We start from the raw sequence: 13,928 nt of genomic DNA on the forward strand, positions 1-13,928 counted from the left end.
GCTGCGTTGACTCTGGATTTAATAAAGCACAGTGGACCAAAGTCCTCTTTTCTGATGAGAGCAAATTTTGCATCTCATTTGGAAACCAAGGTCCCAGAGTCTGGAGGAAGAACGGAGAGGCACACAATCCAAGATGCTTGAAGTCCAGTGTGAAGTTTCCACAGTCTGTGTTGGTTTGGGGAGCCATGTCATCGGCTGGTGTTGGTCCACTGTGCTGTCCACTCAACGCAGCCGTCTACCAGTACATTTTCAGAGCATTTCATGCTTCCTTCAGCAGACAAGCTTTATGGAGATGCTGACTTCATTTTCCAGCAGGATTTGCACCTGCCCACACTGCCAAAATAACCAAAACCTGGTTCAATGACCATGGTATTACTGTGTGATTTCATGTGATATTAAAATTTTTTGAAATCCTGTTTTCGTGGGTTGTATGAGCTGGAAGCCCAAATTATGTACAAACAAACAACTAAATACTTGAAATCGTTTAAGTTGTGGGCCCTGAATCTCTAATCTATGGAAGTTTAACGTTTTGAATGGAATTATGGAAATAAATAAACTTTTACATGATATTAAAATTTTTTGGAAAGGGTCTGTATTTGATACACTGCCGATTTTGCAGGTTTTCCCACTTACAAAGCATGTATAGGTCTGTAATGTTTATCACTTCAACTATGAGAGACGGAATCTAAAACAAAAATCCAGAAAATCACATTGTATGATTTTTAAATAATTAATTTGCATTTTATTGCATGACATAAGTATTTGGTCACCTACCAACCAGTAAGAATTCCGGCTCTCATAGACCTGTTCGTTTTTCTTTAAGAAGCCCTCCTGTTCTCCACTCATTACCTGTATTAACTGTACCTGTTTGAACTTGTTACCTGTATAAAAGACACCTGTCCACACACTCAATCAAACAGACTCCAACCACTCCACAATGGCCAAGACCAGAGAGCTGTGTAAGGACATCATGGATAAAATTGCAGACCTGCACAAGGCTGGGATGGGCTACAGGACAATAGGCAAGCAGCTTGGTGAGAAGGCAACAACTGTTGGCACAATTATTAGAAAATGGAAGAAGTTTAAGATGACGGTCAATCTCCCTCGGTCTGGGGCACCATGCAAGATCTCACCTCGTTGGGCATCAATGATCATGAGGAAGGTGAGGGATCAGCCCAGAACTACACGGCAGGACCTGGTCAATGACCTGAAGAGAGCTGGGACTACAGTCTCCAAGAAAACCATTAGTAACACACTACGCCGTCATGGATTAAAATCCTGCAGCGCACGCAAGGTCCCCCTGCTCAAGCCAGCGCATGTCCAGGCCCGTATGAAGTTTGCCAATGACCATCTGGATGATCCAGAGGAGGAATGGGAGAAGGTCATGTGGTCTGATGAGACAAAAATAGAGCTTTTTGGTCTAAACTCCACTCGCCGTGTTTGGAGGAAGAAGAAGGATGAGTACAACCCCAAGAACACCATCCCAACCGTGAAGCATGGAGGTGGAAACATCATTCTTTGGGGATGCTTTTTTGCAAAGGGGACAGGACGACTGCACCGTATTGAGGGGAGGATGGATGGGGCCATGTATCGCGAGATCTTGGCCAACAACCTCCTTCCCTCAGTAAGAGCATTGAAGATGGGTCGTGGCTGGGTCTTCCAGCATGACAACGACTCGAAACACACAGCCAGGGCAACTAAGGAGTGGCTCCGTAAGAAGCATCTCAAGGTCCTGGAGTGGCCTAGCCAGTCTCCAGACCTAAACCCAATAGAAAATCTTTGGAGGGAGCTGAAAGTCCGTATTGCCCAGCGACAGCCCCGAAACCTGAAGGATCTGGAGAAGGTCTGTATGGAGGAGTGGGCCAAAATCCCTGCTGCAGTGTGTGCAAACCTGGTCAAGAACTACAGGAAACGTATGATCTCTGTAATTGCAAACAAAGGTTTCTGTACCAAATATAAAATTCTGCTTTTCTGATGTATCAAATACTTATGTCATGCAATAAAATGCAAATTAATTACTTAAAAATCATACAATGTGATTTTCTGGATTTTTGTTTTACATTTAGTCATTTACATTTAGTCATTTAGCATTTAGATTCCGTCACTCACAGTTGAAGAGTAGCTATGATAAAAATGACAGACTCCTACATGCTTTGTAAGTGGGAAAACCTGCAAAATCGGCAGTGTATCAAATACTTGTTCTCCCCACTGTATATGCTCCGGCAGTTAATTGAAAGATTAGATGGGTTAACTCCTCCCAAAATTACGTTGTGAACTTCACTTATAAAAACAGTTATTGTTTTTGTGGATTTTTAGGATTCTTTGATGGACAAAAAAAGAGGAATTGATAAAAAAGGAATCAATTATAAATGTATTTACTGTCACTTTTGATCACTTTAATGCATCCTTGCAGAAAAAAAGTAGTAAAAATATCTTAATGACCCCAAACTTTTGAAAGCTAGTCTAATTTGCATATGTACTTTGGATTTAAAATGCATCACAAACTCTCACCTGTGTTACTCACTTCTCCTCCAAACCAAGGGGTCCAGGAGGGGGCGACTCCTGTGGCAAGACGCCAGATCTCAGTCAGATTTATAGAGAAAATGCTGCTCCACATTCCTTAATAAACACACACAGAGTTTGGACTTACTAATGGTGACTGGATCCAGTTTACATTGTTTGCTTACAGCACAGGATCAGGGCCAGTATCCCCCTAGTGGCCATAACACATGCCACTTTCTCTTTCTCTTCCTTATGGCATTCAGTTCTATTTCCTGTCTTCATTATGTCCAAAAACACACATGCACTCACCCACAAGAAAGGACAACCTAGTTTCAGGGAGTTTCTTGACCATGTGACCAAGATAATATTCACTCCCGAAGTTCTGTGCAGGTATAAAGGCACCATATTTGGGAATCCCAACCTCATATGGGGTGAACTCGCACCATTCTAAATAGAAAACAGAAATAAACATGGGATTATTAATCTGCTATAAGCACTTTAGTCACAACACTATCAAGCTACAAGCTATTTGTGTATTATCTCCTTTCTTAACCAAACAGTGAACCTATTATATAAGTCTTTGGATAAGAAAATCATTTACATGCGTTTATATCTTTGAAAGCTGTTGCTGAATAGGCTTGTATAGCCATCGATAGATCACTTCACAGGAAGCTGAGAGGGAAATTTACCCAACAGTGCGGATCATTACTCCAGCACATGAAGTTTGAATAAAATAAAGGTGGTGAAAAGCAGGTGTGGATTGTACTCGACTGTTCAAGGGTATAAAGTGCGTGAGATGCACCTCTCACCAATATATAGTATAAACGACACATATAATACAACCAAATTACATTTATTTTCATATTAAACATTGCAACAGCCAATGCAGCAATTATCAATCAATTTAGCCTTTTTAAATATGACAATTAATATTATTTAAATGTAAAATAACATTTATATAAATACACATGGATGTATTGTATACATAAGTTTATTACACAAACATATGGTAATTTATATAATATAATATGCGCGACTCAAGTGTTATCTATGTTTGACGACGTTAAAGGCTGTTCCGAATGAATGCGTTTTATTAAGTGAAGGGAACATCAACACCAGACTTTTGACTATCAGAATTAGATACAAAGTCACAGTTGACGGTAGCAATTGACTTCCATAGTTTTGTTTTTCTAATATGGAAGTCAATGGGTGCCATCACCTGTCTGGTAACCAACATTCTTCAAAATATCTTCTTTTTAGTTCAACAGAAGATTGAAGATTCCAAACTCATACAGGTTTGGAATGACATGAGAGTGAGTAAATGATGACAGAATTTTCATTTTTTTAGGTGAACTACTCCTGTGAGTACTGCCCCCTAAAATGTGTATGAAACTACAATGTATAGCTTCCTTAGTTGGACTTGAGCCACACAGCACATTTGCAATAAAGAGTCTCCTGGTATTCGCTTCTGCGTTTCCTACACATGTAAACTTGGTACACGGCTAACTAGTGTGACCAGTATAGCAGGCAGCTTCAGCATCCTATCTAAATGATGTTCAGAAATTTTCAGAAAAATGTTCAGATGTTCAGAAAAGAGATTTGTTTGACACAATTAACACAGCTGTATTACAAAATTGTTGCCTGTGGGATGTTTATTTCCTTATGTCTTAATCTGAGAATAGAAGCTGAATGGCCATTATCTTTTACATACCTGCATCTACTATACTTTCTGTCTTGCCATTCTTCAGGTTGACAGCTGTGAAGATTGGTAGAGGGTTCTGGCCGTCGGACACTGTCCTCTGCATTTCAGATAGGGTACCCATGCGTTTCTATAAAAAAAAGTATATTATATATTGTGTACCAAATGTTAATACTGAGCCAAAACTGACAGCAAACACCTGCTTCTTTTTACCTTGCCTTGGAAAAGATACTCTAAAGCCAGACCCCACATATCGATGAGAGACACGAGGTGTCCTTCTTTCACTCGCTCTTCCACCTTCTCTTTGTATTCCCGTAGCTGCTCCAGGGAAAACATACTGAGCACCTTTTTAGAGAGTTCCTTCTTTACAGACTCCATAGACTTATCAAGGCCCCCCTTTGACCAGTTAGGGTCTTCATAAAGAGAGGTTAAAGCCCTGAAATACAGAGATTACACAAAAGATTTTTAGCCATATGTCACTGTGGCAGTGGTATAGTCATTCAGATCACGGAGGTGACCCATCAACTCATTTTGTTCTGAAATTAGGATAATTATATAACTTAAAACTGTTTCCAGTCTGTCTGATGCATCCTACACACAAAACTTGTACTCTTGATCTGACTGGCTGATTTCCAGGAAAAATGGCTTGCTGTGTTTTTATCAGTCTAGATACTGTATGAAGTCATGTTTAAAAGTACATTGAGGCTCCTCGATCTCACCAAGTGGCACCTGAAACGCCTGTGATGTAGCTGACTGCATCAAGAAGTTGGATCTTCCGGAGACCTTGAAGGCTACCGTACGTGCATGTTAAGGCTCTGCTCCCGCCCCCAGAACACACCACAGCCATCAGAGGGACCTGAGGAGTTACATCAAACATAGATCTGAAATCAAAATTCTATTTTTGTGTATATACTGTAGTAAAACATCACAATCTCTTCAGTTCTTTGCTGAGTGGCTGGATTTTTTGTGCTTGCATCTATAGTACCTGGCTGGGCTCAGGTGCAGAGCTGAGATTCAGAGCTTTCTGTAGAGCTTGTGACACGACTTTTCTTCTCTTCACCAGAAAATTATTTTCCTCCTCTGGGATATCAAAATCTAGACGCACATCCAGCTCTTCATCAGAGCTTCAGAACAAAACACAAAAATATCCTTACTCTAAGATTAGGATGGATTTGAAATGAAAGCTGATAAATAGTATTGAAGCTTACAATGTTTTGTTTTATACTTTCAAATAACAATTTACTATTAAACTATTACTGAGGATAGGTGTGAATAAATTCACGGTTACCGATCATCTGTTTTCAGTTGCAGATCAACTTTATTCTTTGAAAAAAAAAGAAAGAAAGGTCCACTTAGATAAATGCACAGAATATGAATACAAATACAGTATTGTTTAATTATTATATGATATTATATTATGCTAAAATATGGAAAGCAATTTAAAATACTCATTTAAGTTACTATGTTATCAATAAACCATTTTTGGAAAGCCACATTCAGATATAATTAATTAACCAACAACCTTCACGCAAAGTTTATTTTTTACAGTACTCACCTCTCCTAGAGGCAAAGAGACAGTAAGCTGGTGTTTGGCTGGTGGTGGTTTTAAAGGGATAGTAGTCAATCCAGTGTCTACATAGTTTGGAACAGCAGCATCAACTACTACTGTCCCAGCCTGGAGAAAAGTATGTTTAAACAAACATTTAAAACCTTTTTGATGCACACTTTCTGTTTTAGGTGCTTTATAAATCTACAACCCCACATGTGAGGCATGCATATACATACTGTTTCTTATGGCACCAAATATCGAGAATGAATGTGTAGATTTTCAGTAATTTTCAATTAACAATGTGAGTCAGGAATGCCTCTTACACATCAGTGACCTACATTTTGTGGGCTGACAACAGTCTCAGAGGTCAGATTAAGTTCAGTTTCCAGGTCTCGGTTGATGTAGTAACGTAATGTTTTCAGTAAGCCGGAGCTTTCCTCAGAATTTGAGATCACAAAATCCTCTTTGTACGCTCCTTTAAGTTTTAACACCATGTTCTGCGTTTCTGGAACACAAAGAGAATAGGCAAAAATCACCTAAATCTGTGATTATATCACACTTTCTTGTGTTTATTTTTACACTGCTTATTTTTTCTAAATTAACGTAAAGAATAGAGTAATTTAACACTTTATTTTCTATTACATCTATTTCTGAATATCGAATTCCGGTGTGTTTTCAGTAGCCATCTTTTATCTATGCAAATTTTGGATGAAAATGTCTATATTTACCTTCAGACTTATTGAGAAGCTTGTCTATCTCCACATTCAGCTCACAAAAAGGACCTGTCTGATTTCATGAGAAAGCATAAAGTCCATCTGATTAATTTTATCTAGTTTTTTTTTTTTTTTTTTTTTTTTTTGTAGTGGTAAGAGTAAACATAGCCTTTAGCCCCTCTTATAGTTCATAACTCATATAAGTGATTATTCTACACCTTGCAAAACAAAAATCCTCCATTCCCTTTCAGATTTCACAGAATAGTGTCTACTTTTAAATATTCTGACTTTAACCCATGATACAGATAAGAAAGCTGTAGTAAAGGTTCGTACCACCAATACTCCATTAGACACACATGGCCTTGGTGTCTCAGAGCTGCAATTCATATACACACACAAAACAGACATATTAATATTTATGTGTATGGACATGCACATGCATCTGTAAAACAGGTTCTGACTAGCACCTATTTTTGCAAATGTTAATGAGAAAGGCAATCTCCCTCACCTCTCAGTGACCTTAAACTCTACCCACAGTTCATCTTTGGACTGAGAAAGAAACGTATAATAGTCACAAATTCACAATCAAATATCAAGTGCTCTGTCAAGTGTATGTTTTATTATGCTGTAATGTCAGTTTAGATCTCAAAATAGCACTGACCGTATCATTTACAATAAAGCATTTGGTCTCCTTTTTCCCGGGTGTAAGGTTATTGATGTCAAAAAAGATAGTGGCACACTGGTCATCTCTCATAAATGTGTCTTCATCATAGATCAAGATCTCCAGAATGTTCTGTGTAGGAGAACAGAAGAAAGAACTGAAAGTGTTCTGTAACATTTTTTGGTTCATTCGACACATCCTACTGAAGAGATAAACAGTGAAAGCTAGAAATAGGAGACAGTATAAGAAAACAATCTTAGATCAGACAAATATTTGAGTGGTTTACCTTGACGTTGCTGTAGACCCTGAAGTTAAACGTTTCGTTCCATTCAGGATTGTCGCGATTTGGGATAGTCTTGGTGCGATTTGTACGGACCGATGCTGTGGGTAAGTTCAGGATGACATAGCAGTCAGATGCAGACACTAAAGAAAAATGGAGGTGGGGTTGGAAAAGTCGGCAGTGAGAAATAAACCTTGATCCATTTATACAGTACAGCCCTTAATAATAATGAAGAGAGATTTTTGTTGTGTTAGTTGTCAGATTGTAGGGCTAAAGTCCCAGAAATGCCTTTAAAAATCTGTTAGGTGGGCAAAGGATTATACTGTATACTGACATAGAATTTGAGACTGGAAAAATTATTATACCCTATATATTACTTTAAAAGAGAATGCTCTATAATAAACAGGCACATGTAACCAGCAGAGCAAGTCCACACGAAAACACAAAAACAAATTTCATCAAAACAGCAAACCGGTTTAGACATGTTTACTGTAAGCTTTACACGTCTGCTAAATGTGTAAATGAATATATTTGGCTGCTGTTAATAGGACGGATTGTCTCACCGTAGTCAAAGGACTGATGGATCTTCGCATGTAAAACTTTGACAGACAGATTCCAGTATGGCTTGACTTCTCTCTGTTGAAAGAAACAGAAAATTAAGTAGTTGAGAAATAATGCCATTTGATTACAAAATTGTTTGAATAACACAATCTATGATCCCAAGATCTACACTGTTTACTCACATAGATGGTTAAAATGAAGTCAAGCATTACAACTCCCTCAATTCAAGTAAGTAAAGTCAACACTACTGTTGCAAACAGTTTATTATTACAAAAATCTAAATACAAGTCAAGTCTTTTAAAGAAATTCAGAGGAAAGACTAGCTAACCTTAAGCATTGTTGAGGAGATCTGGATCCAGCTGCTTTGCAAACACAAATGAGAGTGCACGCACAGTAAGAGCCAAATGTAGTACAGCACAGCTTGAAAAGCTAGTTTTCCTGCTTATCTATCCATTGCACTGAATTCCAAGAACTAGGCCTACCTCAAACTAACAAAACCTGCATACCAAAGCCTAAATATTGATAAGACATGTCATGACAGTGTGAACTGAGGAGAGCATATGAAGAGTTCAGATGCAAAAGCCTCTAAGTGCCATCTGAAATTTTCTTCTTGAATGATCATTTTTATCAAGCTTGTATATTTAAGTTCCGTAATTTCACTTAAATAGCAATGAAAATGACCTATTAATTGTCATTTAAGTGAAACTACTGAACTTAAATATACGAGCTTGATAAAAATGATCATTCAAGAAGAAAATTTCAGATGGCACTTAGAGGCTTTTGCATCTGAACTCTTCATATATTCACCTCAATGAGAATTCAAAATCAAATTCCTCTATATGGCTGTCATCTCTTTGTCGATGTTTCACCCAGCTGAGTCTTATTTTTAAACTTATGTAAGTGTTCATATTGCAATCTTTTGTCCCCTCTTCTATTGTATTTCTAAAGTGATTTGCTTACAAGTTGCATTATTTAAGTCTTCAGTATCTAGATTGGTATATTCACTTGCTGACTTATTTTTCTATGGATTTTAAGTAGATACTCACCCAGGTAAATGGATACAAGATTGGAAGAATATTGTCAGCGAGTCTGCCTATAAATTGTGAAGTAGCTTCAGTGCTTTTCCTCTTTCAAGCATGTATCACAGGGTAAGAGGTCATGGCGGTCAACCTATTCAGCAAAATCTTTTTCTGAGTCATTAAAATGAACATCTCACTTCCCTGAAAGAGTTTATTTAGCATAAATAGATTTAAATGAAAAGAGAAAAGGAGAATGGAAAAACACAATTATACCTATTATATTTGTTCATTCAGCATTTGATAGTAATTGAAAAAATACAAAAACTTAGTAATGCCTAGGCTAATTAACTTTAATCAGAACTTCCTTATCCCATAAATAAGTCTCATAAATAAATAAGAAACTCATAAATAAGAGAGTGCACGCACAGTAAGAGCCAAATGTAGTACAGCACAGCTTGAAAAGCTAGTTTTCCTGCTTATTTATCCATTGCACTGTATTCCAAGAACTAGGCCTACCTCAAACTAACAAAACCTGCATACCAAAGACAGGTTTTCATGAAAGCCTAAATATTGATAAGACATGTCATGACAGTGTGAACTAAGGAGAGCATATATTCACCTCAATTCTTCTATATGGCTGTCATCTCTTTGTCGATGTTTCACCCAGCTGAGTCTTATTTTTAAACTTATGTAAGTGTTCATATTGCAATCTTTTGTTCCCTCTTCTATTGTATTTCTAAAGTGATTTGCTTACAAGTTGCATTATTTAAGTCTTCAGTATCTAGATTGGTATATTCACTTGCTGACTTATTTTTCTATGGATTTTAAGTAGATACTCTCCCAGGTAAATGGATACAAGATTGGAAGAATATTGTCAGCGAGTCTGCCTAAATTGTGAAGTAGCTTCAGTGCTTTTCCTCTTTCAAGCATGTATCACAGGGTAAGAGGTCATGGCGGTCAACCTATTCAGCAAAATCTTTTTCTGAGTCATTAAAATTAACATCTCACTTCCCTGAAAGAGTTTATTTAGCATAAATAGATTTAAATGAAAAGAGAAAAGGAGAATGGAAAAACACAAGTATACCTATTATATTTGTTCATTCAGCATTTGATAGTAATTGAAAAAATACAAAAACTTAGTAATGCCTAGGCTAATTAACTTTAATCAGAACTTCCTTATCCCATAAAAGGCTATTATATAAATGACATACTGTAACAGAGTCAATATGTTATTCCTGCTATTAATGTTGCCAGCATTGCCATTGTTGTCTGCAGGTGCTAAATCTGCCCAAGGTGTCCAAGTCAGTGGGTGTGGTGAGCTCACCTTTCTATGTTTCATATTTAGTAACGTACAAAAGGAGTGCTGTCTCAGTCTACTGACTCCACCAGTTGAGCAATGTCTAACCTAATTATTGTCTTTCTTTAGAACAGGGTCTAAAAGGTGTATCTCTACTCCACCTGAATTTTGGCTAAATTTCTTCCACTCGCCCTTCTCAAATACATAATATCAACATTAAGATATCTGACATAAAAAGACGACAATAAGCATATTCAAATCTGATAATCAAACAGGCCTAAAGTCTCTTCTCACACTGTGTGTGGAAGGTCTGTATTTTTGAGCAGTTGACATGAAATGTCATTGTCAAGCTAGTCCTGTGGTGTGACACCACTGTCCTTCATATAAAACTATTGTCTATTAAACTTTTTGTCTGATTCTTTTATAAATATTCTACATTTCATGACTTCTTCAGAGATTACATGGAATATCAGTGCGTCTAAAATTACAAAACAATTATTTGTCAACTACACATAATAGCCTACATGTTTTCTACTAAAATGTCAGATTAGATATATGATCCTGTTATTTTGGTGTCAATTTACATATATTTATTACCATAAAAACACAGATTTTAACCTATTCATAATCATCCACCAAAATGTTGAGAAAGAGCTGTAGCCAGTGGCCACAGTTACACAGAACAAAACACTGGTTTGTTTGACTGTATGAGGACATCATTGACTTCCATTAATTTTATGAGGTTAATGGTTATTTCTGTCTTAACCCTCACAGAACCACGTCATTTAAACACGATTTTTCCTGCTTTATAAGCATTTAACTAGTGAGGGTTCATTTGTCCTCACAAGGTGTTTATTATGATAATTCTGTATATTAATTGGCCCTCACAAATAGGTCTATACCCATACCTGTACACATAGGCTTACTGTAAACCGACTATTTATTTTCAATTCAGTTCAATTTATTAATCCCAATATGTATTGACAAAAACAATGGTTTGCTGGCTTCTTTTTTTTTTGCGCGAGTGTTTCATAAAACATTTAAATTTAAATTTAGCTGACAAGTCTAACGGCTAATGGACTGACAGGCTCCTATATTGTGTTCACTCAGTGTTAAGTGAGCTGTAGGAAAGACTTTAAGGAATGTGATAATAATGCAAGAAATCTTTTCTTTTAGTGATAATACAAGAAAAATACTTACACTAAGAAATAGTCACCCGTGGAAAAAGTGTCAACTAGCCTCGTCAGTCGTCACTAGCATGTGATGTCGTTAAACCACCAGAAGATGGCGCCAGTCGCTAAACCATAGGAGACAGTGAGGAAGCGTCGCTTGCCCCAAACACTTTGGAAACACAGTGGCTAATGTGATGATGGTCTGTTTCTGTTTTACACAGCTTTGTAAACCAGTTTTATCATATATGTTTTCCTCTTCTGGCTACATTTGATTCTAGATACTTTTCAGGCCTATCCAGTCAGTGGCTCAATTAACCAATTGAGCAAAATGGGGGGAAATGGCCGGACGCTACATTATGGTATGTGTTCCCAGTTTTTGCTCACGTGCATAGCTAAAATAAATTTTAGAAAACACCTGAGATAAGTGTATGTGCAGTAAATGTGTTTTGACCAGACTTTGCATTTGACGTTAGCGGTTTGAATACATTTTTTTGCACAGACATTCACATATAGCCTACAAATCCCCTCCTCCCCAAATGCCGCCCACACCTGCAAATTATCTGTGCATTTTATTAAACGTGCCGCATTAATTTACTCTCAGACTCATGGCGCTGCTGTAACAGATTGAAGACTTTAGCATGCTCCTATAAGTAGAGATTTGTGGATGAAATCCTGAAACCAAGCTAAAGTGGGACACTGGAGGGGGAAGGGAAATCTTTATCCTAAAAAGCCTAAATTGTGCATTACATTTTATAACTGCACATTGTTCCACTGTGAACATAATATTTCTGCTGTTTGTCAGGAAATGTCTTTTAAATGTATTATTTCAGTTAAAAGATTATGCATTTATCAGTGCAAACATCATGGTTGATTTCCTTTGTGTGAGAGAAAAGAAGATAATTAAATGTTTATGTTTACAGTTTCTTTTAAATGATTAAATTGTTTTTCTTTCATATTTTTTCTAAGACTGCATATAAGCTTTGGTGTGCTTTTTGATTTCAAAATAAACTTTTAATAACTTTTTAATTTTACAGGACGCGTTTGCCTTTGTTAAAGCTTCCATTGAACATAAAGGAAAACCAAAAACACGAACAAATTCTGCAACTCTTTGCAGCCCAGCTCACTTAATTGAAATTGGAGTGATTGTCTGAGATTATGTCTTAAAGATGAGAGTGATGGCTGTAAACACCCCTCCTTTCCCACCTGTAATGGCTCTGAAACCCCACATCAGACTTTAACAAAATGTGCTCTGATGAGAAACCTTAGCCTGTGTACTTACACACACACACACACACACACGTAAACATGCCTGTTTAGCCTACTTACACACACACACACACGTAAACACTCCTACTTAAACACACACAGACTCCAGGTCAGACAGGTTTCTGCTGGTATTATGTGGTTTATTATGATTTGAAGATGGTCCTAGCACTGTTTTGAACAGGAGAACAGAGTCTGAGAGATGGTATTGATTTGTTAAATCTGAAAGAGAGGCTTTACTCTAGGTAACATGTTGGAAGAGAAAGAGAAGAAAACATTGACCACATGCTCTCCAGAACAATTATCTGAAAATCACTAGTTTAAAAACAGTCAGGTCGTTTTTTTTATTCCTTGCGAATATAAAAAAAACTTGTAAGAATATGTGACCTGCCGGAATACCAGACTTCAAATAATTATTTAGTTGATTGTCAGGCACTATAGCATATTTTATTAAATATGTTAGTTTTGTAGCATATACTATTCTGTTGAGGTGAGCTAGACAATTTTATATAATCAATCAATTAATACTTGTGAATTAAATGTGAGTGAATGTTAATTTGAATAAGTATTACCCCTGCTCTTCTGATTATGCTGCATGCACTAGATACAAACAAACACCTCTATTCATTTCATTTATTCTAATTCGCTTTCAATGCATTCTGTCTTTTTGCGGAAAATAAAATTTCCTTTTTTATGTGCTCATAAATCAAGCAGCAATGCCGTATTATGACCGCGTGGATTTATTAGACTTTGCATTATGCCTCTTGGTGTTGAGTTTAAGAGCAGGCCGTGTTTGCATGTCATGTGAGGGTTGAAACTCCTGAACTTTCTTACTTAGACTAGACAGAAGCTGCTGCCCATTTCATCCCCCCCAACACAAACAACAATCCACCTTTGTGCAAGAGGATGAGCTTTTCAAAATATCATTTCAGATCCCCTCTCTGATAGCGTGGTATGTTTTGAAACCGTTCCCAGGTTTTGGCTCTACTTGCCTCCATGCACATTTGACATGTTGTAGATGGCAGAAAGAGGTACGGGGAACATTAGCAGAATAAAGGTGCTAGCGATACAGAAGAGAGCCTGCTTAGCTCTACTAATTAGCTATTAAGAGCAAGATAGGGCTCAAGTCTCTTCCCCCTCAGCCTCTTTTACAGCCAAAACACACTTTGTCTAGTAATGGGTGTATCAGCAGAGTAAGAACACACTGGCGTT

General features: G+C 37.2%; 1 protein-coding gene across 1 annotated transcript in view; it reads right to left on the reverse strand.

Annotated features, from left to right (window-relative positions):
- pla2g4f.1 (phospholipase A2, group IVF, tandem duplicate 1) overlaps positions 1-9,701 on the reverse strand; it is a 35,331-nt gene extending 25,630 nt beyond the window's left edge. The window contains exons 1-17 of the mRNA XM_082142860.1: positions 9,604-9,701; positions 8,294-8,327; positions 7,968-8,040; positions 7,411-7,547; positions 7,125-7,256; positions 6,972-7,012; positions 6,797-6,839; positions 6,479-6,536; positions 6,089-6,255; positions 5,757-5,876; positions 5,490-5,524; positions 5,187-5,325; positions 4,921-5,057; positions 4,415-4,637; positions 4,214-4,331; positions 2,812-2,949; positions 2,512-2,619 (exon numbers count right to left, since the gene is read on the reverse strand). Coding sequence (XP_081998986.1) covers positions 2,512-2,619; positions 2,812-2,949; positions 4,214-4,331; positions 4,415-4,637; positions 4,921-5,057; positions 5,187-5,325; positions 5,490-5,524; positions 5,757-5,876; positions 6,089-6,255; positions 6,479-6,536; positions 6,797-6,839; positions 6,972-7,012; positions 7,125-7,256; positions 7,411-7,547; positions 7,968-8,040; positions 8,294-8,327; positions 9,604-9,686 — 1,786 coding nt within the window. The 5' untranslated portion in view covers positions 9,687-9,701. The remainder of the gene's footprint in view (positions 1-2,511; positions 2,620-2,811; positions 2,950-4,213; positions 4,332-4,414; positions 4,638-4,920; positions 5,058-5,186; positions 5,326-5,489; positions 5,525-5,756; positions 5,877-6,088; positions 6,256-6,478; positions 6,537-6,796; positions 6,840-6,971; positions 7,013-7,124; positions 7,257-7,410; positions 7,548-7,967; positions 8,041-8,293; positions 8,328-9,603) is intronic.
- Positions 9,702-13,928: the final 4,227 nt, after the last annotated feature.

The sequence above is a fragment of the Leuciscus leuciscus genome (assembly GCF_965113295.1).
Source record: "Leuciscus leuciscus genome assembly, chromosome: 17".
NCBI lineage: Eukaryota > Metazoa > Chordata > Actinopteri > Cypriniformes > Leuciscidae > Leuciscus > Leuciscus leuciscus.